The sequence below is a fragment of the Myxocyprinus asiaticus genome, chromosome 9, assembly GCF_019703515.2.
Source record: "Myxocyprinus asiaticus isolate MX2 ecotype Aquarium Trade chromosome 9, UBuf_Myxa_2, whole genome shotgun sequence".
In the NCBI taxonomy this organism is placed as follows: domain Eukaryota; kingdom Metazoa; phylum Chordata; class Actinopteri; order Cypriniformes; family Catostomidae; genus Myxocyprinus; species Myxocyprinus asiaticus.
Genome location: NC_059352.1, coordinates 15927241 through 15954851, shown reverse-complemented (window position 1 = coordinate 15954851; position 27611 = coordinate 15927241). Strand labels below are relative to the sequence as shown.

General features: G+C 37.9%; 1 protein-coding gene across 8 annotated transcripts in view; it reads right to left on the bottom strand.

The window, feature by feature from the left end:
- Positions 1–14362, bottom strand: part of LOC127446129 (collagen alpha-1(VII) chain-like) — a 93859-nt gene extending 79497 nt beyond the window's left edge. For 7 of the 8 annotated variants that reach the window (XR_007898147.1, XR_007898149.1, XR_007898152.1 and 4 more), the window contains exons 1-12: positions 14014–14362; positions 6932–7013; positions 5540–5720; positions 5253–5409; positions 4883–4976; positions 4582–4740; positions 4015–4172; positions 2765–2894; positions 2540–2659; positions 1025–1180; positions 784–903; positions 269–418 (exon numbers count right to left, since the gene is read on the bottom strand). Coding sequence is in view for 2 of the 8 variants with exons in the window: in XM_051706802.1 (XP_051562762.1) it covers positions 269–418; positions 784–903; positions 1025–1180; positions 2540–2659; positions 2765–2894; positions 4015–4172; positions 4582–4740; positions 4883–4976; positions 5253–5409; positions 5540–5720; positions 6932–7004 (1498 nt within the window). In the remaining 6 variants the exon portion in view is untranslated. Of the gene's footprint in view, positions 1–268; positions 419–783; positions 904–1024; positions 1181–2539; positions 2660–2764; positions 2895–4014; positions 4173–4581; positions 4741–4882; positions 4977–5252; positions 5410–5539; positions 5721–6931; positions 7014–13178; positions 13292–14013 lie in introns of all 8 variants that reach the window. The other variant, XR_007898148.1, reaches the window with a different exon arrangement.
- Positions 14363–27611: the final 13249 nt, after the last annotated feature.

Sequence of the window (27611 nt, the reverse complement as noted above, 5' to 3'; positions counted from 1 at the left end):
CACACCAGAGTAGCGCTTATTTTCTGAAGCGCACTGTGGATGCGGAAGACCATATATTTATTTATTAAACGCAGCCTTTTGAGATTCACAATATATGTCTTCAAGAGACTAAAATGCACAAGTCATATGGAATACTTTAAGAGTGCTTTTTTGGTTCTTTATGCTTGACGGTATTGATCATGACTAACACACAATATCGGATATGGATCGGGCTTGTGGGACCATTACACCATTAACAGTGCATGTGCCTACTTGTGTGTTAGTGTACCTATCTTAAAGCGTGTAGTGGCCGCAGGTCCTTCAGCTTCACCATTGTACAAGGAGATGACTGTAACAATGTACTCGGTGTCTGGTTGCAGATTCACCAGTGTGTGAGATTCACTATCACCTCTCAGCTCTACGGTTTCCACATCACTTCCTAAAAGAGACACAGCCAGAAAGACATTATAAAAAACTATGTAAAAACTACTCTGTGATCATTTAGATGGACAGTGAGAGCAAGAGGGGCAGCTGTTAAAGATGCATCTAATGAGAACATTTGTGTGGGCAATGTAAAATTAACCAGTCAGGTCCTTATTTCTGGCTGCAATGTGTGCTTAGCAGAGAATAAGGATCTGATGAAACCTAATAATCTGATAAAAACAAAACAAGCTTGTAAGGAAATTTGTAAACACATAAGATATAAAGCACCCATAGACATTCTCATCGGTTGATGCATTTCTTGCAGAAAACATTTTCTTATAAATAGCCCCTTCAAAAATCAGCTGAGATTTGGTTGTTGACCTGTTAAAGGGCCCCAGACGACTCTATATCCTCTGGCCCCTGTCACTCCTGTCCAGCGGACTTGAACACTGTTGCTGGAAATGGTCTCAACAGAGAGCTGCTGCACTCCCTCTAAACGCACTGCAAACACAAGCACATACACGGACAGAGCTTCAGATGGTAGCATATATGCTGTAGTTATCCAGTGATGCAACTGCTACACTGCGTCTGTGTATGTGTGTTTTTGAATATGAGAACTCACGTGTGCGTGCAGTCAGAGTAGCTGGTGAGGCACTGTTGCGGGAAAATAGAGGGTACAGGTTGATGATATATTCTGTGTCTGCCTTAAGACTCTGCAAAGTCAGAGAAGTAGACTCCGCCCCCACAGACTGCTCCACCAACTGCGCATCTGGCTGACCTTTTAACCGATCAATAAGGGAACACACCGAGTTATGCCACACACAAGAAAATACAGTACAAGACCTTAGGTCTATGCATATACAGAAATAGCAGCTTCAAGAGTAAAAGTCAGAGAATATCTAAGTACATCACCAACATATGAGTCAGTGAAATTTCAAACCATATTCAGCATCCATTCAATTGCAGGCAACATTAGGCAGGTTCAAACATCTTTTCCTTACTGACCCGAAACAGGGCCACACCTAATTTGACTCTTCTGTGCTTTGCCAGCTCACACCTGGATATCAACCTCTAATAAAACTGGCACTCCTTCAAACAATAGACATTATGCCTTGGGGGGACAAAAACACACTTTCCAACATCCCCATCTTTTCTTTATCAAGCTTCTACAAATAATTGCTTAGGCAAACATCACTATAATTCTTGCTCTTGCTTGGGGTTAGATATTTAAGTTCAGCATGTAGCTAACTCATCTAGCATAATTTCTGCTGTGGATATGAATGTGTGGCAGCGGGGGTGTGGTCGAGCGTTCGTCCGGAGAGAGAGAAAGCGGTAAGGGTGCGCACACCTGAGCCTTATAATGTCTAACACCTGTTTCTAATTACAGTAAACATTGGGGAGAGTGATATAAAGGGACCACGCCAGAGACGAGAGAGAGCTACCAGTCAGAAAGAGACTGTGTTAAACTGTGACCTGATGAGCGTTATGCTGAAAAGCTATCTTTAGAATTAACTTTAGAATTAAAAGTCATACTTTTGAGTTGAAGAACCCAGTTCCCTGTGTCCTCCTTTCCCTCCCTATGTCGAGTCTTTACAGAATAATACCTTAAATTGTGCAGCTTGTTGAGGAGAGGTGTGCTATTACTTTTCTAAGTGATCAGGCAATAAATATTCAGACAATATACGTGGGACAAATCCCATAGATTTACATTGAATGAGGGACCCTGGCCATACCTTGGAACAAGAATATCATATAAAATTTAGGGTTGGGCTCTTTTGACCACCTAGAAACGCCCCAGAACACCCTAGCTATTGCATAGCAATGCACTAGAAACCACTCAGAACACTCTGTCATTGTGGTGATAAATTTTGCATGTGCAAGAACCACTCACATTTTCTTTATACAGTAAATGTAAAGATCTAGCTTGTGTTACTGTGCTGATTGGTGCGGTTATCCTTTCCTTCTCTAGACATCTGACATATATGCCTTCCTTTTATCTCTTCTATATTCATCCTCCATAATCTCTTCCTCTGACTCACAATACAAGTAATTATCCACTATTTAATGAGTAAAAGCATAACTGAGGAACATAATAGAATTGTGGATTAGAATGTGTGTGGATGTATGTCTATCTCACCTGTAGGTCCATAGGTAATTCTGTAGCCCTGTACTTGGCCAGCTGGAGCATTCCAGGCCAATGCAAGAGTAAAGAACCCAGCCTGAACCAGCTGCAGTGCAGTCACACCTGGGAGAGGCTCTAGAGGGTAGTTTGGGGTGGGAAGGATTGAGTAAGATTTTATCTGAGTCGCATTGATGTAGTCTATTAAAAATGACACATATTGAAGTTCTGAGCAGTTCTCACTTGTTCTGGCCTTGGCTGAAATGGACTCTCCCAAGCTATTGGGGTACTGAGCGATCACAGTGATCAGGTAGTCTGTGCCTGAACGCAGTTCTCGTGCAACATAGCTCTGCTGGCTGCTCGGTATCGTTTCCTGCAGGTAAAGAATAAAGGCCGGGTTCATCCGGGTGCCATTACACTATACTTTGTGAAAACAACAATTATTTTTAGAATAATAACATATCATCTTAGCTATATAAAAGTTTAAACAAAACAAAATAATTTTAGGATAAAAAGTTCAATGGACAATCTCCCAGGATTCAGATAATAATCACTCTCATCTGTATAAAAAACATTTTTTACTGGCAACATTTACAATTAACTAGAGCTAAACTAATTTCTTTCTGTGGTTGTTCCAAAGCAGCAGATTGGTCCCAAAAGCATGCTCCATTTGCCTCACACTGCCACCTCTCTGTCAGAATAGCTGTCACAAAGCTGTAGATAACAAATAGAGTGCCTGCAGAACCCCCCGTGACCACCTGTGGTTATATATCTGGCTCAAGGACACAATCGTGATTGAACAGAACGGGCATCACTCCAAGCTAGGGGCTGGCAGCATGACTACAAAAATATTAAATCATGGTATGAGTAATTCGATATTACAGTATACATCACAATATAGTTATTTTTGCTGAAAAAAAAAACAACCGTTTTTATATTTAAAAACCATGTGGTAATGCTTATTTTCTGATAATATACTGTAATGAATTAAATACTTTTTCATAAAAGGTCTAATTGATTATGGTCTTTATTTGGAACTTGATGGATGCAGCCAAAAGATAAGATTATTTATAACAAATGAATGATAAGTCTGACAGCTGCTTCACTGCTTCAGCAAACCTTTTGGTAGACAACTTGACGGATTATTATTTTTATCATCATTATTAAATTTAATTATTTATTGAACATTGGTATAGTCTTTTTCATGGCAATTTAATTTATTCTTACTGTAACTAGACTGCTGAATGCAGAGCATTTCTTTGCAGATCATAGTTTTCTGCTCTGAGACAGATTCTTAAATGTGAATCCTGTCCACATGACAGATGTTACACTTCTTATAATAACAAACATGTCCAGCTCTGTATTTTCACATGCCTCCATGATTCTTCATTGCTCTTACAGGTAAATACTGTAACTTGAAGGAGTCCTCTCCTCTGAAAGCCACACGGATTTATCAACACATCATACATACTACAAATAAACATTCTTCTCACCTGTCGGAGCTCTGCTGTGATTGGTTGACCCAAGCCAGTTAGGGGCCTGTACTGAACCACGTAGCCACTCACAGGCCCTCCTGCAGACGTCCATCGAAATCTCAGCGAATCAGTGGTCTCACTTGAAAACAGCAAATCTGATGGACCACTGAAAGCTTCTAATGGAGAAACAAAACATCAGGTTCATTTAGAAGGCTTTGTTTACCAACATACAACTTTCAATTGTGGGCATTTTTTTAGGTTACAAACTGGTAATTACAAGGGTATTATGCTATAAATTTGGTTTATGAGGACATTTCTAGTGTCCCCATCATTCAAATCGCTTAAAAAAACATACTAAACGATGTTTTTTTGAAAATGTAAAAATGCAGAAAGTTTTATGTGAGGGTTAGGTTTAGGGGTAGGGTTAGGGGATAGAATCTATAGTTTGTACAGTATAAAAATCATTATGTCTATGTAGAGTCCTCATCAGCTGCACCAACGTGTGTGTGTGTGTGTGTGTGTGTGTGTGTGTGTGTGTGTGTGTGTGTGTGTGTGTGTGTGTGTGTGTGTGTGTGTTCGACTTACCATCACTGGAGTAAGAGCCTCCACTTGTTGTACAGATGCGTGGAGACACTAGGGGCAGCAAAGAACTGAGAGCTTTAAAGTTCCCAATCTGTGAGATGAATTCACTTTGTGGAGGAGAAGCAATAAGATTTAGCTCATTTGCATCTGCACTCTTTATACCTGAAACATACAGACAGGCAGAGAGAAATAAACAACAATAATTAATAATACAAACAACTGCCATCACTGAATCCATAGCATACAGATAATCTGATGTGTAGTTTAAAACAATTTCACACACACATGCACAAGCAGTTCTTACCCACTGCAAACATTTTGACTCCTAGATTACGTAGTTTTTGAGAGGGTTCCTGCACATAGTCTTGAGATTTACCATCAGTAATGAGAATAGTGATCTAAAGGGGTGAAAAACTGACTGATGAGACAATTAAATTAAATTAATTGTACATTATTCATAATAGTTAATTTTACTTTTACTTTTTAATGGACGATTCCGAGACCAAAATTGAGTTACAGATGGTTGGTGTCAAAATGTCATGATCAAGTCCTACAATTTGCCATAATACTTTCCAACTGCACCCTTACTCAAAGGGCAACAATTGCCACAAAAAATAAATAAATAAATTAAAAATAAAAATAATAACTAGCACACTCAAAACTAACCAGCTCACCTTGGGTACGTCTCTGATAGAGACAGGGCTGAAGAAGTTTTCTGCAATGTATTTGAGGCCAGCCCCAGTGCGTGTGTTTCCACCTTTATAGTTGATATTCTCTATGGCAGTTATAAGCTCAGTGCCATTCAGATATGTAGTGAAGGTAAATTCCACCCTGATAGTGTTAAAATACATTACCATACATAATAATCAAATACAACAACACGCATACACACTCATTCATTAAGTCTTTACATTGTAAACCTGACAACACAAACAAGCACATACTATACATTTCCACTGACCTGGCAGTATCACTGTACTGTACAGCTCCAAAGCGGATGCCATTGGGTCCTACTGCCCTGGCGAATGGTTTGACAATACCTGCCATGAAACTCTTCACCAGCAAAAAATTTGCCCGGCCAATGCTGGATGATCCATCCACCAGGAACACAATATCTGCAGCACCAACATTATTGCACTGGCCTGTCAACAGAAAAAATAAAGTTCTTTAATACTGACACAACCAAAGAAATATGCACCACTGTGCCCATTATCATTTTAACATCCTTTTTCATTTATATAAAAGGTAAATACAATTTATAAACCTATTAGGTCTGGATATGTGGGGTTTCTTTCATTGATACAGATACAAAATGTTTTCATCAGTGGGGCCACAATTAGATTAGTGCAAACCAAAAATGGGTCAAATTACAGTCTATTTCTGCTTTGGTCCAATACTCTTTTATCTCATAGTAATTTAACAGTAATGAATTTTGCTATAAGCATTCACATCTGTGGCGTTTTCAATTTAGGTATTCAGTGGGGGATTAAAGGACACAGGAAATGACATCTCACCACCCATTCTGTAAAGCCATTTTATGTTAGCGAACAAAGCAGCTGGGGCTATTTACTCAGCAGCAGGCACAGCCCAGTCTACTACCACTCATCAGATCCATGGCTGTAAGTGACTCACCGGCTGCATTACTTCCCCTTAAGGTAGCAAATAAATTAACCTGCTGTGTTTGATTTAATCCATGAGTCGCTGCAGCAGACTTGATTGGACATGATGATAAATAGTCTGTGCAGTATGTGCAGCATGTAAAATAATATTTATGATATTGGTCTTTATTACACAGGTCTCTGGTATACTTGATTCTGACTTTTCAATGGCGCCATCTAATGATCTGATATTTCTGAATAACAACCGCACGTCCAGGGATAAATCATATCATACCGATCATCCGGGTATTGCGAGTCAACTTTGTTACTTCTCAGATTACTGTGTAATCTCTACAAGAAAGATAATAAAATAATTTCAACTCAAATCAATGTTTTATGTCAATTTATTTATTTATTTGGCAAGTTGTCTTGTAATAAACTGGATAATGAGCAGTCAGATGGTAATTATTTACTGAATAAACACCAACAGAACTATAACACAAATCGGACACAAAGCGATTTCTGTCCTCTCACATAATTACATAATTTCAGTGCAAATCAATGTTTCATGTCCATTTATTTATTTATTTATTTATTTATTTATTTATTCGGTTAGTAGCCATGTAATAAGCAATATAATGTACACTCAGCCAGTTGTTATCGTAAAATAACTCCTTCAGGATGATACAAGACTGTACTGATACAAGGCAGACTGTACATTATCTGCACATAATTATATGTATGTAAAGCTTTACCTTGAGCCGTAGACTGTGATGGTAGATACAGCAATACAGCAACTAGCAGAGTCCATTGGTGCAAGCACCCCATTTTCAGATGCTATATAATGACAAACACACACACATACACAAAGAGAAAAAAACAAGAAAAACACAGTCATCTAAAACCCACAATAATAGTTCAGTTTACAATACTGTATGTACTGTTTCAGTAGCAGTGTAACATGTTCCTACTTCAGATGAATGCCCTGTTACCATGAACTCCTGGCAAAAGCTCAAGCACATTTAAACAAAGGCAAGCAAGGTGGGGCTTGCAACCATCACCAAATAAAGAGCAAAAACTCAGAGTAAGAGGAGCCGGTGCAACTTTGAAAAGCAGTTCTATAGTGGGTAACTTTACAAAAACTCAATGAAGAATACATTTTTGAAGAGGCTGTAAATTTAGAAGAAAACTGTTATATTGCTATTATGATTACAGATGTTACAGACTACTATTACCCATAATAGTATGCTATTGTATGATAAAATCCATAATAGTATTAAAACATGTACACACTTACACACGCTTCTGCTTGCACTGGTGCTGAAATTAAGAGCACTCTCTCATTCAGCAGTCAGGCGTATTAAGCCCTTCATTCAACAATACTAAAATACTACTGTTTGTCTGTCTATATTAAACACTAACACACATTCTCTGAAACAAACACTTTTATGTTATTGTTTCGCTTTTCATGAGGAAAACACATGCTGAATAACATTCCATTCTTCTCCAGCAGCAGCAGTGGAAAAAGCAGGCAGTGTAAACATGAAGCTGAGTGTCGCTTTTCGTGTCTTCAAAGATGGCATTTTTAAAATATATTTCCAGCAGATTGGTCTGTTTTTTATTTCTATCAAGAGAAAATGGTGGTCCATATCTGGACACAAAGTTAAAAACTTGCAGACATAGAGAGGCACACATAAAACACACATATGTACAGTATTAAATCTTCAAAGATCTGAGTCAGAGAAGCATAACTGGGTAATTGTGTGTATTGGATTCTTTATTCGGTGTCTCTTAATGTCTGGGCGGGGGAAAAAAACAAACTTTTTATTTTTTCATGGTAAAGACTTAGTTGCCTGTTAAACTTGCTTTCATTTTTCAAGGTTTCAAAAAAGCCACTACATGAATATTTTAAACCACTTTCAAAATATCCAGTTCCCCTTAACCTTAATGTATCCTAAAAGATATGTCTATCCAGAACACACACACACACACACACACACACACAAAGGGATAAAAACCTGACCTAAACCATCACACCACCCACACCAATAGAGCTGTTCAGTTTGTAGTCCACAAACCCAGAAGAGAATTCACCATGGGTTCCCTCTGGATTTTCCTATGGGTTTTTATAATGGGGTTTTGGAATAAATTAGTAAAATAAGGTCTGTGGTGAACATTACTTGACGATATGTGAATGTTTTGTTCTACAACATAAATTACACACAGTCATACCTCAAACGTAAATTTCGAAGCCATACTGAATTACATACTTAAAAAAAAATTGTTTTAAAAATGCAAACGGCTTCAAAATTCACATTTGAGGTATGACTTTGTGTAATTTATGTTGTAGAACAAAATGTCTACCTATCGTCAAGTAATGTTTAGTTCAAAAACCTCATTATAAAAACCCATGGCAAATTAGACTTCTGGGTTCTCCTACAAATTGACATCATGTCTGAACAGCTCTATTCTTGATATTTGATGTGATTTTTTTTTTTTTTTTTTTTTTGTCAGCTGAGTGAAAATATCCAATTAAATTAATCCTTTTTTTTTTTAATTATTGTGCCATTAATTCAATCAAATGATGTCTCCTCAGATTTTTTATTTTTATCTACTTCAATGTTAAAGTTAATGTTAATGATCCCAATTGCAGCTGCACACAAGAAATCAGCCTGTCTCTGTTTTAGTGTTGCAATAATTATAAGGGCACAGTCATAATTTGGTTCATGATAGGGTAATGATACAGCATTTATAAGCATCCTGACAGAGGCATGCTTGAGTTTGAAACGCCAGATTGCCTACTGCAGCCTCTCCCTCCCTTTGTCTATATTTTATGCATTCTGTCGCCCTCTCTCTCACACCTGTGGTTACAGAATTCATTGAGGGTGCGTGTCACAGCACACCTGGGGTCAAGAGAGCATTTCTACGGAGACCAGCATCATTCACTGTACTATTTGCATAATATGACATGAAAACCTTTTTTTTTTTTTTTTTTGCATTCGAACCCAATTAAAACAGATCTCTGTCCTGACTTTTATTATACAACAAAATACAGTTATTTGGTGAGTGGCTTTATATAAAAGACTGAGGATTTACAAACACATTCTTGAGCTCTGTAAAGTGGATGCTGGGATAAGAAACTACTACATCAATTATTTGCAGGCCATTCTACAATCCACTTAAAACACCAAATACACCAGTATTTGCTTCAATGGAAATGCACTGGATCCATATTATCAAACAGAACTATTTTGCATAGACTTTTGCATAGTCTAATGATTACGATTCATGTAAAGTTCTTAAAAGTGTCCTTTTTCAATATGGGGAACTAGCGGTATCACGATGCATACCTGTTAGCAAACCTATCCTTAAGAATCACACATAAAACACATAAAACACTTATAAATAATGTTACAGGGCTGATTTTTTCAGGTTATCTGAACAATCTTGCTCCACAGGTTAATGAAATAAAGTTCGACATAGCCTACATCCTACAATGACATAAATTACAAATAGTACTGATGTATATAAAACCATTGTTCATGTTTAAATATAAAGTTTGTGACTGATTTGCTTGTAGGTCACATTTCAAAAGACAAGTGAAGGCTAAAGACTAAAGTTCATGAACTTCATGAGGACATCAATATTTTAAAAATCCATATAAAATACTAAATGAGAATAACTTGATGAAAAAAGTTTAAAAAACATTTATATATAGTGACTTGTCTCTTCGCAATGTAATGTTGGCCAATTTCACACACATTTTTTAATGAGTGATTTATACTGTGAGTCTAATTTCTCCCTCCAAATCGATGATGCTTCATGTGTTTATGGGTCAAACTCTTCGTGTTTCAAAGGCAAGAAAAATCTCATATTCAAAAGAGGATGTCCCTCAAAGGACAGGACTGAAATTAAAAACATTCCTCTCCTTAAAGAATGAAAGGTCACCCTTCCAGAACACAAAAGGACAGTGGGGTGACAAAGCTCCCTAACTGTCTGTCGGTCACACTGCTAACTATTTCGTTCCACACTGTCTCCCACACACAGGAAAAACAGAAAGAGGGCAGAGAACTGTAAATGGACAATGAGATTTCAGAAAGAAAGAAAGAAAGAAAATTAAATATTTTGGATAATACTGTATTCAGCTACCAATGAGAGTATAATAGTCATATGTGACATTTAACTAGGCCTGTCGCGATTATTAAATAATCAATATCTGAGATAACCACAATTATTGTGCACTTCAAATTCCAATCATATTTTTAATGCCCAAATAAGGGAATTTTAAGAAAATATATAAATGCCATCAACAGCATGTTTGTGCGTCAAGTGTTTCAAAGAGAGACATATTTTTATTATTTAGAATATTTTGATATTTGATATATATACGTTTTTAACCCCTTAAACTCTATGGACGGCCGGCAGTTTACATCTAAAACATTAAAGTCAGGGGGTCTGGGTAGCTCTGCGAGTAAAGACACTGACTACCACACCTGGAGTCGTGAGTTCAAATCCAGGGCTTGCTGAGTGACAGTCAGGTCTCCTAAGCAACCAAATTGGCCCAGTTGCTAGGGAGAGTAGAGTCACATGGGGTAACCTCCTCGTGGTTGCTATAATGTGGTTCGCTCTCAGTGGGGCACATGGTGAGTTGTGCAGGGATGCCGCGGAGAATAGCGTGAAGCCTCCACGTGCGCTATGTCTCCGCAATAATGCGCTCAACAAGCCACGTGATACAATGCGCGGATTGACAGACTCAGACGCGGAGGCAACTGAGATTCGTCCTCCACCACCCGGATTGAGGCGAGTCACTATGCCACCATGACGACTTAAAGTCCCTGTTAGGGATGCCACAGTGTGTGTTTTTGACAGTTAGATTAACGTCTGAGAAAAAAATCATGGTTAACCGGTTTTACGATTATTTGCAAATTAGCACTGATGCAAAAAATTTATATCATCACAACTGAACGTCTTAGTGGACGTATTTCTGGAGGATTTGTGGATGCTAAGGGCAGCCCTATAATAAAAAACTGACAAATGCACAAAAAATAAATAAGAGGTACTGTATAATTAAAGACGCTCCAATCTAGGGCACAACACCGCTTATGCGCATCCCGAGCTCAGTGATTTGCTAATGTAACTGGAGTGCTTCAAAAGTGTACATGTAAGATTATTGTGGGTGTGCAACGTAGTTCACGGCATCCAACAGTTTTTTTCTTCTGCAACAGTTTATTAAAGCAATCCGTTGTCTGTCAGACATAAAGAATCGGCAACAGGCTCTATAAAAATACTGTCCACAACACCTTACAAATAAACCTGTGGACTTTGCATAATAATGGGATCATTGCTTATAGCAGGCAATTTAAAGTCCAATTATGACTAAAATTGACATTTATTGTTGAATGCGGTGAATATACACAACCAATGCTTTAAATAATGAGGACAATAGCACCTAAATTGACAAGTCATATATCAAATGAAAGCTCTCATTCTCAGGAATGTGACTGTACAGTTAATTTTGTTGCCCTAATACCACAGTTCGAAAGATTTTCAAAAGAATCACAAAGTAAAATATGATTTCAGGAAGTCATTAAATACAAATGTGTCTTTTATGCGCCGCTCACTGCTGCTGTAAGCCCCAAATAGCCAAAAACTTTATATCAGCTTTTACCTTTTTTTGCCTGAATAATCCAATGTTATATCTTAGATGTCCAGAACAAAATATGCCATCCAGCAGGAAAAGCATGCTAAACAAATCACCAGGAAAATGTGTTTTTAGACTATTGATAAAATTGTATATATCATCGCAAAGGGGGTGATCTCAGCTTTCTAATGACACATAGACTGAGCTTCTAGTCCACTCAGAGGCTAAGATATTCAATAAAACAACAAGGGTGGTGCTTGAACTTAAAATTAGACTGAATGTCTATGGACGAGCACATTTGTGAGGGCTAAAACATTACTACATTTCAGATCTGTATATTGTGATGGAATGTGATAGAGAGAAGAAAATGTAGTGCTTGCTGCCATCTAGTGGAATGAAAGAAGACTTTTTGAGGAAGAGTGAACAGAACCAGAAATACATGTTTACAAAGTTAAGACAACAGCAATAAAAAAATGTCTCTGTGAAAAATTTGATAAATGTTTGGTATGTGTGAATGCTGAGCTTTTCAATTTGCTCATTTTTATTATTCGATTTATATATTTGAAGTTAAATATGTAAAAATGACTTCTTAAGGTGTCTGAAGCACACATGCACCTTTTAGACAAAGACAATTAATCATCATAGCTCTAAAACAGAAAATTATTTGTCATAATCACAGTTATTTGTTTGACAATTAATTGTCAGCCAAATGTCATAATCGTGACAGCCCTACATTTAACATATTTAAATCTGTTCCACAGAATTCTGCAGATTTCCCACCAAAATCGGTGCAGAAAATGTGAAAACCCAGTCTACTGATTCTGTGTGTGCCTAGAGATCATGAGATCTAAAAGTGCCATTCAAGAAGAAACATAAGACAAAATGGCCTGTATAAATATGAGTCTCTAAACATACTGTACATTTCCAGGCATTTCCATACTCACACAACATGCACAACTATACAGCACATATGTGTGTCACACTCTAATCAGGAAGCTGAGAAGCTATGAACACTGATACACAGATGTTATAGGTTATCTGTCTTGACATTGACAACACACGTGATAAAGTCCTGTGCAAAAATAAATTCTCTACTTACTAGAATAGGGTACTGAACAAACAATAAAGAATAGCCTTCCAAACACTGTGGCTAAAGCTGGGAATCTACAAGGGGCAGATTTATAATCGCTCTTGAAAGAATTATTATGTCTTGTTGGCTCTTTCTGATGAAAATCTAGTGTGAGAGGCGACGGAGCATTCCAGGAAACCCCATACTCTAACAGTCACAGACTTACAGTCCGCAAACACAAGCAGTCCGTCAGCCATGCATGCATGCTCAGCAGGTGTCCACGGTAACCTACCTAGACACTGGGGCCTTGCCTATTTGAGTGTGAGATATCCAAAGTGACGAATCACACGAGTTCAATTGAGGTCATGGTCAGCCCCTTCGGCCTGAACAGGTAATTTAGAATAGCTGTGATGGTGATGAGGAAGAGTCACAACACACAAATCACAGTTTTGGCAATGTGTGAACACAAGTTCAAAGAATCTGAATCACCAATTGACAAGTCTTTTTACAGTAGCGTTTTTTACTTTGATCATGACACACTAATGGCCTTTAACACCAAATCAATCCCTCCTTTTCACATTAATCGCATTATCTATACTATACCAGCCCATTATTTTTCAGTTATAAATGTCAGCATTCTACAGCCACACCCAATCACTTTGCATTTAGTCAAACAGTCCAACAAAGCATCAAATATTTTAGAGTAAATTTTCTGATTGTCAGGAATTTGTGGTACTTAATTTATAAGTATTCCCTAATACACTTGGCAATTGAAATACCATGCAGCAAGTTGCAGACAGGCATGCAAGTCACCAGTCATGCTATTATGCTACGCTAAATAGTTGTGCGTAATAGACTTATACAGTTTTGCTGTGTGCGAGACTGAATTGTAAAACAAGCATTTGCAAAGCTTGCCGTGTTTTACGATGGCATTCCACTGCTCTCAGGATTACTTCCACAAATCATTAGTGCCTCTATACTGAGGCGTCTGTCTCTACCTAACGCCAAATTTACTGTCCCTGGAGCGTTCTATCATTTGCCCATACAGCGCTCAATCACTGACCCAAGAGAGTTCTATCACTGATCCTAGAGCGGTCTATGAATATTAGAGACTGACGGCTCCTTACCTCACAACACGGGTCACCAACAGACCGAGGTGAAGCAGCCAATGACGCAGTTCTAGTGAAACATGATATAACACATTGCCTTCAATAGTCCAGATTTATTTTTCTTCTTCAGAGAATGACTTAAAAAAATAAAATAAAATAAAAACTATATATTTTTTATTTATTTAAATTTCGCATTTGTCAAATTGCTCTAGCGCGAGCATCTCCAGTCTTCCCCCTCTCAGCGGTCCAGCCTTCAGAAATCCTCTCATAGACTATGAGCAGAGGAATAGAGGCATATCTCTTTGGTTGTACTGTTTGCTTCTCTGAATGTATTGTAGTTCAGACTTGTTCAGACGCCCGCAGCTAACTAAGTCCATCCCTAGACATTCTGTCTTTTTTCATCTTAACTCTTTTTTAGGATCATCTTTCAGATTTGTGCGCGAGCGGCCCGCCTTTTCGCATTACAGCCAATAAAATCATGAGTCATCTCTGCTCGTGCGCTCAATGCTCGTGCCTGTACCTGCACAGGTAAATTGTACATTCGTAATTCCTTCTGCGGGTACCAACATATTACAGAGTGTGATAAAATAGAACAAGAATCAATATAATACTTTGTATAGTTATTCTGGGCCGTAGCTAATGGGGTGAAAGGAAATGTGGTAACGATTCTTAGAGCCCACAGGTCAAAAGTGGCCCACAACAAATTTTAAACTATTTTTTAATGTGAAAGTATACAGTCAGGGGGCCCCCTCTGCAGTCATCACTTTTGGGAAAATATGGATGGACAATATTGAAACGAATCACTCTTATTTTCACTCTCATTTTCCACAATAACACAATTCAGCTCATTATTGCATGTCAAGGGTCTACAGGTTAGTTTTTATTTTTATTTTGTTTATTTTTTTTGTTCATTATATATATATATATATTTACAAATACCAAGGTAATTGATACATCACTGATACATCAGCACAAATAAAAAATATTTCTTTTTATCACTTTGCTTAGGTAGATACACTTGAATATACTCTCTCTCTCTCTCTCTCTCTCTCTCTCTCTCTCTCTCTCTCTCTCTCTCTCTCTCCCTGCTCTCTTACTCATATGCATGCACACTAGTGGCACACCCAAGCATCTGTCCACACTCATCTGGAATCCAAGCCTAGAGGGCATTCATCTTTTTAAGACAAAATCTTAAGCTTTGCTTGCTTTCCCTCATCATCAAAATACACACATTTTTGGAGGTATTTACACCTTTTGGGTTTATTTGAAGAAAAAAGATTTTATCTGAGGCAAGGTTTAGACTTGTACAGGAAACAAAGGTTACAGTCTGGACAATGCTGGTGGTATCTAGTCTATTTAGCTTTTGGGTTAACAGGTGCAGCAGCACAGTGTTATTCTGTTTCACATGCTAATATAATCCTTGAATGAAATAAATACACTTATATGGCTTGCTGCCAACAATAGAGGGCTCGAGCATGAGACTGCTCTAAATACCCCCCTGGACTACTTAATGAATAATCAATGAAAAAGTGTCACGTAAGCAGCCATATATTTACACATGCATAAATCTGACCGGATTAGATAAACATGCTCTGCTCCCCTTAAACTTTCGCTTACATCCCGATTTAGACAAATGATCATTAACAAAAGTTAACTGATAGCATGATTTGAAAAATTATCTTTTGATTGATTTAAGATGTGACAGAACATGGCTTTAATTTTGAGTTATTAATGTTTTGTGGCAAGTAGCAATGTAATCTCAGTAAAACAGTCACAACTGTCTACGCATACACAGAAAGTTAGTCAAGAAATACATGAACTGTTGATGATGCTCTAGTATAGTTTAGTTTGTGTTTTTGAGTGTGTGAAAGTGTGTGAGAAATAGGGAAAGCACAAACACCCTCACATTCCAATTAAGGACAGGAATGGGGAACAGCCTGATTCAGTGTCAATTGAGATTCTGAAAGATGAGAAAGTGAGTCACTTTGAGCAAATAGGATCTTGAAGGATCAAGCATCCCTCGGCTAGACAGTTTATCAAGGTGAAGGTAATCAGTGATCATGTGAGTGCAGTATGCCTTGGACATGTTTTACCTGCTTAAACAGCACACTAGCAAGTATATGGGAGTCTCCATACACCTGGTAACATATTTAGGTCACCATTTTCCATGGGGCCCATAGGACTGAGTTTTAGTGTAACTTGAATTACTGAGGATACTGAGATTCTGAGTAGAAATACATACAGTGCATCAGTAGCATTGTAGTGGGATCAAATGGGGGCATGGCAAGAAAGCATGATTGCAAATGTTCATTCAGTTTAACATGAGTTTAACCCTTTAAGCTCTGACGGTGTTTTTAAAGATTTCCTGTTTCAGTGGCATACCCAAAATTAAAGGCTTATAACAAACAAACAAACAAACAAACAAACAAGGAGGGTCAAATGTTTGGTGTCATTTTAAATAAAACTTTAATTTCCCCCCCCCTTTTTTCTCCCAATTTGGAATACCCAATTCCTAGTGTGCTTTTAAGTCCTCGTGGTCACATAGTGATTCGCCTCAGTCCGGGTGGAGTAGGACGAATCCCAGTTGCCTCCGCATCTGAGATCGTCAACCCACACATCTTATCATGTGGCTTGTTGAGCGCGTTGCCACAAAAACGTAGCACGTGTGGAGGCTTCACGCCATCCACCGCGGCAACCGCACTCAACTCACCACACACCCCACCGAGAACTAACCACATTATAGTGATCACGAGGAGGTTACTCCATGTGACTCTACCCTCCCTAGCAACTGGGCCAATTTGGTTGCTTAGGAGACCTGGCTGGAGTCACTCAGCATGCCCTGGGATTCGAACTAGCTAACTCCAGGGGTGGTAGCCAGCGTTTTTACCACTGAGCTACCAGAATATGATTGTTACTTAACGATTTGTTGGCATGCACCATTCTGAATATTCCTACTCAGTTTCCCACTAAAATCATAAGAAGCTAGAGGAAGATTTCAGGTAATCTGTTCTTCATTATGTAGCCTACTATCAGACAATGATAAAAATACTGTCATCATTTACTTACCCTCATGTTTTTCCAAACTTGTATGACTTGAGTCACCACATTCACTTTCATTGCATCTTTTATCAACTCACTAAAAGTGAATGGTAACTGAGGCCATCAATCACTGACATTCTGCCAAACATCTGCTTTTTTTTTTTTTTTAAGGAAGAAAGTTATAATTCATTTGGAATGGCATGAGGGTGAATGAATGATGACAGAATGTTTTATTTTTGGGTGGACTAACTGACAGATTTTATTCTATTAAAGAAATGGGTAAAATTATATTGTGTTTGTATAGTACAACCAGTTCTCCACCCTGTAACACAGGACAGTGAAAAACTAGTCACACACACTCACACAAGCAGGTACACACACAACTTACACATGCCGTACATGCATACACACATTTTGTGATGTGGTTACAGGGCAGATGGTGTAAAGGGGAGCTGATAAATCACCCAGCGTTCCTAAGTCAGAAGAAATCATGCTCCATTAAAGCGGTTTTGAGTGATTTGTCACTAACATGGTTTTTAATCATTTAATTTCACTGCCATGCAATAAAAAAGCACTCACTCTAAAATACAGGAAAAAGACTCAGCCATGGGCCAAACTTTCTAACTTTCCAAAACTACAACATTTTCTCATTTTTTATGCTAATAAAAAAAGAAAAGTATGATCATGCTATAGAACTACATGATCTTCAATATGTTAAAATTATACCAGTTACTCATGCAAAGCAACGTGTTAACCACTAAACTGAACAATTCTGCCATGCTAATATTCTGCCCATTAATACTTGTCAAGCTGTCATTTTCCTCCTTTAAATTGGTATTTAGAGTGCCCAGGAGGCTTTAAATGTTATTTTAGACACTCGTGTTTCTTTCTTTTTAAAAATACATGCACAGCTCCTGGCTTTCTTTCACTCTCACCATTTCATCTTCCCATTTAGCTAACAGCTCAATAGGTCACTGACCCGGCATTCCAGCCTTTTTAACACTTCCTAGTACTTAATGGAAGCTGGAAAGATGGAATTACAAAACAATTCTGTTAAAATCCTAATGGAATATGGACTGGATATTCATATGCCATCAGTAAGGCAGATACATGGCAGAAAGATTACATTTTCTGTTTGCATGGATTGTCTTCTCAATCACCACAAAGGTGGTGGACTAAGCTCTATTTAGAAATGGCAAAGATAACATTCTAGGGGAGTTGTATTTAAAATATGTACATACACACCATAGTATTTCTGTAGCTGTGTAATTACTTGTCAAACACTCAAAAAAATATTTTATCCTATTTTTAGGATTTACACATTTTAATTTAATAACCAAAATTCCATCAAATTAAATTGAATAATCTTTAACTAAATTAAATTAAGAAAAAAATCACAATTACTCAATTTAATTACTCAATTAAATTGTATAGTATTTTGTTATGAAATTGAAATATATAAATATTTAAATTAGGCTAAAATATTCTTTTCAGAGATGATCTTAAGAGAGATAAATTTACAAGGCTCACTGAAACTCATACTGTCCTCTTCTCTAAAAATACTGTATATAAACAATGAAATTTAAATATCTCAAGTGAACAAAAATTTCAGCCATACAGCCACTTTTCACTTATAAACATGAAACTTATGTATATGAAATATTCTGAATGTAGCACACATGCATGATGTATGTTTTCAGATCTTTTATGGGCGCACAATCTGCACATGTACTGTCGCATTAGGTTTTTTATATACTGTATCCACGATTGGTGTGTATTATTGCCTCTACAGGTTACACAGAGTTCACAAATGCCCAACATATGTGATGTGTGTGTGACAAAGAAGAGAGAGTGATGAGAGGGTTGATTTGCTAAAATATAATTTTTTCTTTTGAGGTTTGATGCATCCCCTAGATCATGTGCACCACTCTGTCAGACATCTGTCAGACGTATGTGTGGCTCATTATTTGGCCCATGCCACACATTTGCTGTGGAATATTATAGACATGAATTACTTGACCAAAAGATGTGAATGAAAAGACAAAAGAAAAACATGTTGGTATGTTAGGTTAGGTTATACTTTATTATCCCCTAAGGATATTGAGTGTTCACATTACTTGGATTTTTACTACTAACTATTCTAAACCAGAGACACATCCTTGAGCCTTTGAGTGTGTGTAAATCCATCAGTACTATCATGTTAATATGTAGGATTAAGGCCACTAGGTGTCAATGCAACAAAGCACAACTGGTTTAAAGTCCTTTTTTTTATTTGGAATAATGTGCACTGATTAATCATTCACAGTAAGACCAGGAACATGCAAAGAGTAAATAAGAAAGTAAATAGGATACATTTTGATTTCATGTCGACTTTCAACAAAGCTACTTCTGTCCAATGGTCTAACTAACTCTAAAATGTTGTTGTTCTGACAACCAAACATATGACATCCAGGGGTCATGTTGCATGTAGAAATCTTATAATTGAATAATCTTTGTCAATACCAGATACCCGACAAAATACATTTTTTTTAATGCATCCCTTCATTGCTTGGATGGAAATGCACAGTTGTTTTTATTATCTGTGCTAGAGGGTGTGTGGAAGAGGTGAATGTTTTTTATGTTTATGTTATCATACCTGCTCTCAAACTTTCATGGTGTGCATGTCTCAATCTGCTTGTGTTTTTATGTAACTAACTCTAATTGCAGAATAGGTTGGCTTGATGTCTCTGCATCACAGTGAAATACCAAAGTTTTTTGCAAGAACATTTCTTGATGTGGATTTGTGTAGAATGAGTAAAAACTAAATTAGGAAAGAAGCAGTGTTGAAAAGAGCAAATTTGTGCGAGTGTAACTCTTTAATCAAAGTTTTGGTATTATTCGTTTAAAAAATAATTAAGTTCATAAATTATAATCCCTTTGCTTTTTATAAAAGCAAACACTGTATTGTAATTACATGTATTGTAATAATTAAACAAATATAATTCATTAGGTACCTAAGTGTGTCATTACAGTCTTTTCAAACGCAACAACTACAGAATAGATACAATGGCTTCAGGCATCAATCAGCTTGTAAAGCTTTATGTCATCTCAATCATCTCAAGTCCTCATTAGAATAATTTTATGATTTAATTGATGTCTTTCCAAAAGTGCTACCCTCACATCTCTCATCAATGTGCAGAGGGCAAAGTACATTATTATTTATACCCATATGATGAATACTGTCAGAAAAAGTTAGGTTAAAAAAAGACAAAGACTATCAAGTGGTGAGATTACTTACAAATAAAGATTTACCATCATCCTTGCACATGATTAGTTATATATAAAACAGACTTATTTTTAGCTAGCTTACCACAAAATGCATAAAATCTCTTACAATATAAAAATGACTTAGGTGTCTCCAAAAAGCCTGATTGTTCCAGGACTCAGCACCAGTAAGCATAATACTTCTGTTACACCAAAGTTAAATTGCAGTGTCTTCATATTAAAACAAGTTAATTAAAATAAGGATTACAGAGCACAACTGAAAAGTTTCCCATATCAGTACATGTAATATTGAACTCAGCATTCCACTGAAGGAACCATGTGTCTAAATAATTTAACCTACTGCATTAAGAATAGGTCTTTGGTTGTAAAACACTGTTTAAAATGGATCTGCCCTTAAAGGTGTCATGTCATGAGGAATAGTATTTTCCTTGATATTTTGACATATAAGAGGTCATTCTACTATTTGAGTTCTGTAAATTTCAGTAAATTTAATCCCCAGTGCAATAAAAGCATTTATTGAAACCAATCCGCAAAATTGCCTCTGTGGAGAGCGAGGCCGGGAGAGGAAGAACGGTAAGGATAGATACCTATGGGAAATTATCTCTAACATCTGTTCTGTGTTACAGTGAGAGCTGGAGAGGGATAAAAAGGGAGTACAGTCCACCAGAGGAGAGAGAGAGGGTAGACAGGGCAGGCTAAGCCTTGTTTACCCTTTCTAATTCCTTCTCATTGCCAGAAGAGAAATAGCTGGTTGTGAGTGAAGACCTGTGACTGGTGGATTTTGACATTGGCTCAGGTTGAGGCTGGCTGAGTAGTTTGTAAACAGGGACACGAGGACATCTGACTGAAGTCCCCTCTACAAGAAGATTCATTCCCACATACTGAAGAATCTCCACTGCTGCCTGAAGACATGAGAAAACCTACCAAATGTGTAACTATAATAATCAACAATCATCAACAAGTACTATACAACTGAAAAGTGCAAAAGAAGAATAAAACTTTCAAATAAGGCGACACTTTCTATAAGCTAGCATTATTTAATACATTAATAAAAAACTAACAATGAACAATATTTTTACAGCATTTATTCATCTTGAAGTTACATCAAGTTAATGTTATTATTATTTTTTTTTTTGTGATTAACATTTTTTATTGATTCAAAAAAAGCAAAACATATACAAACAGAATCAATATTTAACCCCCACTTTATTACCACTCCTGAAATGGGGACACTCCAGCCGACTTCCATCCCCTTAAAACTATTTGTCTGGCAATCATGACGCATGTTAGCACCCAATTTTTTATGTGCTTATTCTCTATATTGATGACCGCCCCATCGCCTAATATACAGAGTGTGGGGCAAAATGAAATTTGAGTGCCCAATACATCACACATAAAACTCTGAACCTTCAACCAAAATTCTTGGATCTTAACGCACCATCAAAAGACATGGGTTGTGTTTCCATCTTCTGACTGGCATCACCAGCAGGTGGGTGTGCCTTTAAGACCAAGCCTATACAATCTAGAGGGGGTCCAATAGAATCGATGTAAAATCTTGAATTGCATAAGGTGCACCCTTGCATCTCTAGATGCAGACTTGATGTTTTTTAAAATCCTAGCCTACACTCCCTCCTTCAATACCAAGTTTAAATCTTTCTCCCATAATCTTGTGATAGAAGTTAAAGCTCCGTCCCCCAGACTCTGAATTAGCAGGGAGTAATACACTGATGCCTCATGACCTTTTCCAAAAGCAGTAATCACCACTCCCAGAGTATCTGCCGTTTTATGGGGTGTATGCTACTCCCAAAAATAATACAGAGCAGGTAGCACAGCTGTAAATACCTAAAAAAACTGAGATCTGGGAATCCCATAATGTTGTACCAAATTTTCAAAAAAACTCAACACTCCACTTTCATAGAGGTCACAGAGTGTAGCAACCCCCCTCATAATCCACTCTGACCAGCAGAAAGGGGACTTATTAATACATAATTTAGGGTTCAGCCATATGCTTGAGGTAACATTTAAATAAATGTCAGAATTAAAAACTCTGGACACTTTTGTCCATACCGAGTGCAAATGCGAGATGACGGGGTGTAACTTAACTTCTCCTATTAGTTTAATAGAAAGGCCTTGCAATGGCAAAACAGGGGCAAAAACGTTCTGTTCAATACAAAACCAGGGAGGGGCTCTCTCAGGTGGAAGCGACCAATGAGCCAAATGTCTGAGACCGAATAAATAATAATAAAACAAAATCTTGGGTAGGCCTAGCCCACCTTTGTTAATCAGCCTATGTAACTTATTAAAATGTAATCTAGGATGCTTACCATTCCAAATGGAGGATTTCACTATGCTATCAAATTGCTTGAAATAAGAGAGGGGGACATCTACAGGGAGAGATTGTAGCAGGTAGTTACATTTTGGAATACAATTCATTTTAATAACATTAACCTTCACAATCATAGATAAATGTAATGAAGCCCACCTGCGCACATCGCTCGAAAACCTTTTTATTAAGGGGTCTGTAACAAGGTTCAATGGAAAGGAGGAGGCGGGAACCAGACGAACCATGAAAATAATGTTTAATGAAACAAAAAGACACAAACATAAACACACACACACGGCAGCTTTGTATGGCTCTCTCTCTCTTGAACTGCCGCATCTCGCCGCACCTATCCCTCTCCTCAGCTGATTAGCCTGATTGGGGGCTGGGCGTGCGTAGTCAAGGCCTGGCCCTGCCCTCCTCCTTGTCACACCTCCCTCCTTTGCCTCAGGCCGGGGAATCCCCGGCATGACGTGCATCACTCGTTCAGGAAGTAAAGTAACCTGCGCATGCGTTTTAGCCGATGACAACATCATTAGTTTCGACTAATAAATATAGGGTATAATAGGAGATGACAGTGGCGATAACTTCACCTTGGACAAGAGCATGAGTAAGCATGCAGTGTAAACAAAGATGCAAATTAATTCCTTGCAATCAGCTGTCTCCTCAAAAAACGGCGTTTGCGAGCAGCAGCAATAAGCCGCCTTCCCCTGGACATCTGATGAGTTACGCCATGAAGCGCACATATAGTTGTCGTTCACTCTGCTGTGCATAATGGCACCAAAATAACAAAAAAACAAAAAGTATGATGAGTGGCATTGTGTTCTCCATGTGTGTTTGTGACGTAAGATGAACGCAAATGGACCAGGGTTCAATAGAATCAACTGAGTGTGAAACCAGACCAACGCTGCGGGGGGCACCGGGAACAATCGAACTCGAAATCGGACCGCAGCAAACGTGCCCAGTGTGAAAGCCCCCTAAGATGTTTCCAATTGACCAATCAACAACAGATGAAATGAGGGATGAAATGAGAAAAACATGTGCATTAACCCTGCGCACGAGAGCGCCAACCGGCACCCATCCCTCTAAACTCAAACAGTCCATGTACGCCTATGAGAGCCCCAGCGACAACTTAGCCATCGGATTGCTCAAGTCTGGTGTTTCTATACAAATTTTGTGAGACAGAATTACATAACAGAAGAAAATCTATAAAACACACTCCAGCCAATAGGCAGGATAAACACAAAGAACATGTAGATTCATCCACATAACTGTCTCGAAGGTGTGTTCCTCCACAAAACAAGCTTCAGCCGCTAGCAGAACCAGCTAAAAAAAAAAAAAAAAAGCCCTTCAGTTTCCTTGGACGGTCAAGTGAATGTTCAGTGAGTCAGGCCCACTCGGCTGCAACGTATCACACAATGGCTTACTCACTCCATTGACTTTATGAAGGACAATGCTTGTTGGGGACATGTAAATACTTTGAGGCCATCCTTAGCATCTATTCTCAATTTGTCCGGGAACATCAGTGCAAAAGCTAACTTACGTTGATGTAAGTGTTTCTTGCATTCCTTGAATCGATCACGTTTCTCTCTTGTCGAACTCACAAAGTCTGGGAACAAGAAAACAAGTTCCCAGACAACAAAGTCGAGGAAACTGAGCACCTTTTTTGTTTCTTTTTGTGCTGGTTCCGCCTAGCGGCTGGAGTTTGTTTTGTGGAGTAACACTCTTTCGTGACTGTGGCAGTGGGGGCGTGGTCAAGCATCCACCCGGAGAGAGAGAAAGCCGTAAGTGTGCATACACCTGAGCCAGATTATGATTAACGCCTGTTTCTAATTGCAGTGAGCTTGGGGAGAGCGGTTTAAAAGGACCACACCACCGACAAGAGGCAGAGAGAATCAGGGACAAGAGACCTTATTGTGGAGCTGATGAGCTATTGTTGTGAAACTGATGAATTATTATTGTGAAGCTGATGAGTTATTATTGAGAAGCTGCTGGGTCATTGTGAAGCTGTAAAGCGCTGGAGTATATTAATTAAAGCCTTACTTGTGAATAAACCGCTCTCCTGTGTCCTCCTGCTGTGAAGGTCCTTTACAGGGACAGTTTGTGGATGAATCTGCATGCTCTGTGTGCTTATGCCTCCTATTGGCTGGAGTTTCACTGGACTTGAGCAATCCGATGGCAAAGTTGTCACGTGGGCTCTCATAGGTGTACATGGAATGTTTGAGTTTAGAGGAATGGATGCCAGTTGGCGCTGTCGTGCGCAGGGTTAATGCGTATGTTTTCTTTTTTCTGTTTGTTTGGTTCTGGGGAAAGTTCGGGGTTTGATTGTTGCACTAATGTTGGAATGTGTTTTTTATAATTTAGTTTTTGACACACAATCTATTTTTTCCTCATATGTCAAAATGTCAAATGTTAATATGAGTGGATTGTCTCTCTCCACATGCAATGTGAATGGGTTGGGGCACCCCATAAAAAGAAGGAAAGTTATTTCTCTTCTTAAGCCTAAGAAATATGATATAGTGTTTCTTCAAGAAACACACCTTCCCCGCAGGAAGCTGAAAAATTTGGGAAGATATGGGGTGGACATGTTTTCTTTAGTGCTGGCTCAAGTAAGGGCAGGGGAGTCATTACACTGATAAGTAAGCATCTCCAATTCAAATGTCTCAAACAGATTAAAGATAAATTAGGAAGAGTCATTATTGTTTAAGCAGAAATTCAGGGGCAAAGTCTTATTCTGGCTAATATTTACGCACCTAACGTTGATGATCAGGGCTTTTTTATAGATCTTGAAGGGATGTTGCAAGCCACTGGCACCCCTCATGATATAATATTGGGAGGAAACTTTAATCTTTTTATGGACTCAGTCCTTGATCATAGTGAAGCAAAAGTGTGCAAGCCCCCTAGAGCAACACTGATGCTTCACAGGATGTGTAAAAATCTTGGTCTTACAGATATTTGGAGACTTTTGAACCCATCTGGTAGGGACTATACATTTTTTTCATCAGTCCATAAGATTTACTCTAAAAAATATTGTTTTTTATATCTAAGTCCCTCATTTCATCTGTTGTTGATTGCTCAATTGGAAATATTTTAGTCTCAGATCATGCCCTGGTGTGTTTAGAGGTGTTGCCACATATGAGAAAAGGAAATCATATAGTTGGCACTTTAATGTATCCCTTTTGCGAAATCCTGAATTCCAACAAATGTTAAAAGCTGAAATCAATGTTTATATGGAGAACTTTTCTAAGTTCTCGGGATACAGAGTTAATTGGTCTAAATCCGAAGCTTTGGCTCTGACAGCGTACTGCCCGGTAACGGCAAAAAGCCCGGTAAAATCAAATTTATGTGATTTAGTTAGAGTTAATTTTGACCCTTTAATAAAAAGGGTTTTCGATATTAATGTTATTAAAATGAATTGTATTCCAAAATCCAACTACCTGCTACAATCTCTCCCTATAGATTCAAGCAATTTGATAACATAGCAAAGTCCTTCATTTCTATTGTGAAAGAAATATCAAAGCTTAAGTATTAGACCTTTCTTATGATGTATAGTTTGTCATGATTAAATAATAATTGAATGTTAATAACATACAGTTAATGCAAACAATACCGATCGTAAGATCGCCGGCAAACCCTGCCAGTGAAGGAGTTCAACAAAAAGCGATAGAATCGAGCTTAAAAATCATGATCTCCAAGCAGGGGCAGATTTAGGCATGGGCAACATGGGCAGCCGCCCAGGCGGCATCTTGCCGGGGGTGGAACAAGTGGGCACCCTGAAGTCCACCAGCCATTTCATGTCCAAAGGGAGTTTCGAGCTAGAACCGCTACTGTCTCCAAGGGACTGCTGTCAAGATGTAAAGTGAAAAAGGAGCTATATTCTCACCCAAAACCAACCGGATCACTTCAGAAGACATTGTTAATCAACCACTGGAGTCTTATGGATTATTTTTATAATGACTTTATCTCCTTTTTGGAGCTTTTGGAGTTCTGGTCACCATTCACTTGTATTGTATGGACATACAGAGCTGATATATTCTTAAAATATAAAAATATAAAAATCTTCTTTTGTGTTCTGCAGAAGAAAGAATGTCATACACATCTGGGATGGCATAAAGGTGAGTAAATAATGAGAGTTTTCATTTTTGGGTGAACCCTTTAGTTTAATTCTAGTTGATAGTTGATCTGAGTTGTAGTTGATCATTTATTTTATTCTGTTTAATCTAGCCAACATATGTATACAGTATAAAGGTTTAAAGAGGGGGAGTCTCATATGTCCTGATTTTTTTTCATTGTCGTCTGGTCACCCTAACTACTTTATGATATTTTTATGGTGTTGTTTAGTTTTTTTTTTTTTTTTTTTTTTTGGAGCTTTTAATTTAAAGTACACACTTTCTTTTTTTTTTTTTTTTTTTTATGGAAAGGAGCTGCTCTGACATTCTGCCTAAAATCTCCTTTTGTATTTAATGGAGAAAAATGACATTTCTATTTTGACTATTCCTTTAAGAGCACTGACCAATAAAAGCTTGTTTATCATCCTCCGCCCTCAGTCTGTAGAAACATGGGAAGAATGTATCAGGGTCTGCTGTATCAAACAACTGCAGATTTCTTAAACTCATACACAAGCCAACCTGACAAAGAAAGACAAATTGAGAGGTAATTAATAGGAAAATAGATTTTGCATGGAGGAATTTTCGATCAGAAAATAGTTTAATTTTTTGTGTTTGTGATGAACCTTGGTGGTGAAAGACCCTGCCTTTGCATAATGATTGGTCATCTGGTCTTTACGTAAAGACAGACAGTCGATGGAATCCCTTTTCTTTGTCCAGAAGAAATATGGGGTCTTATTGTGAACCAACCATGACATGGGGGTTTAAATAAGAATCATAGAAAGAACTTACTTTTAAAAAAAATTATTACAAATAAATGCATGCAATACAACAGTTGCTATGGCAACTCTCATCAAAATAACCTCCAGGAGTGTCACATTTCCTAA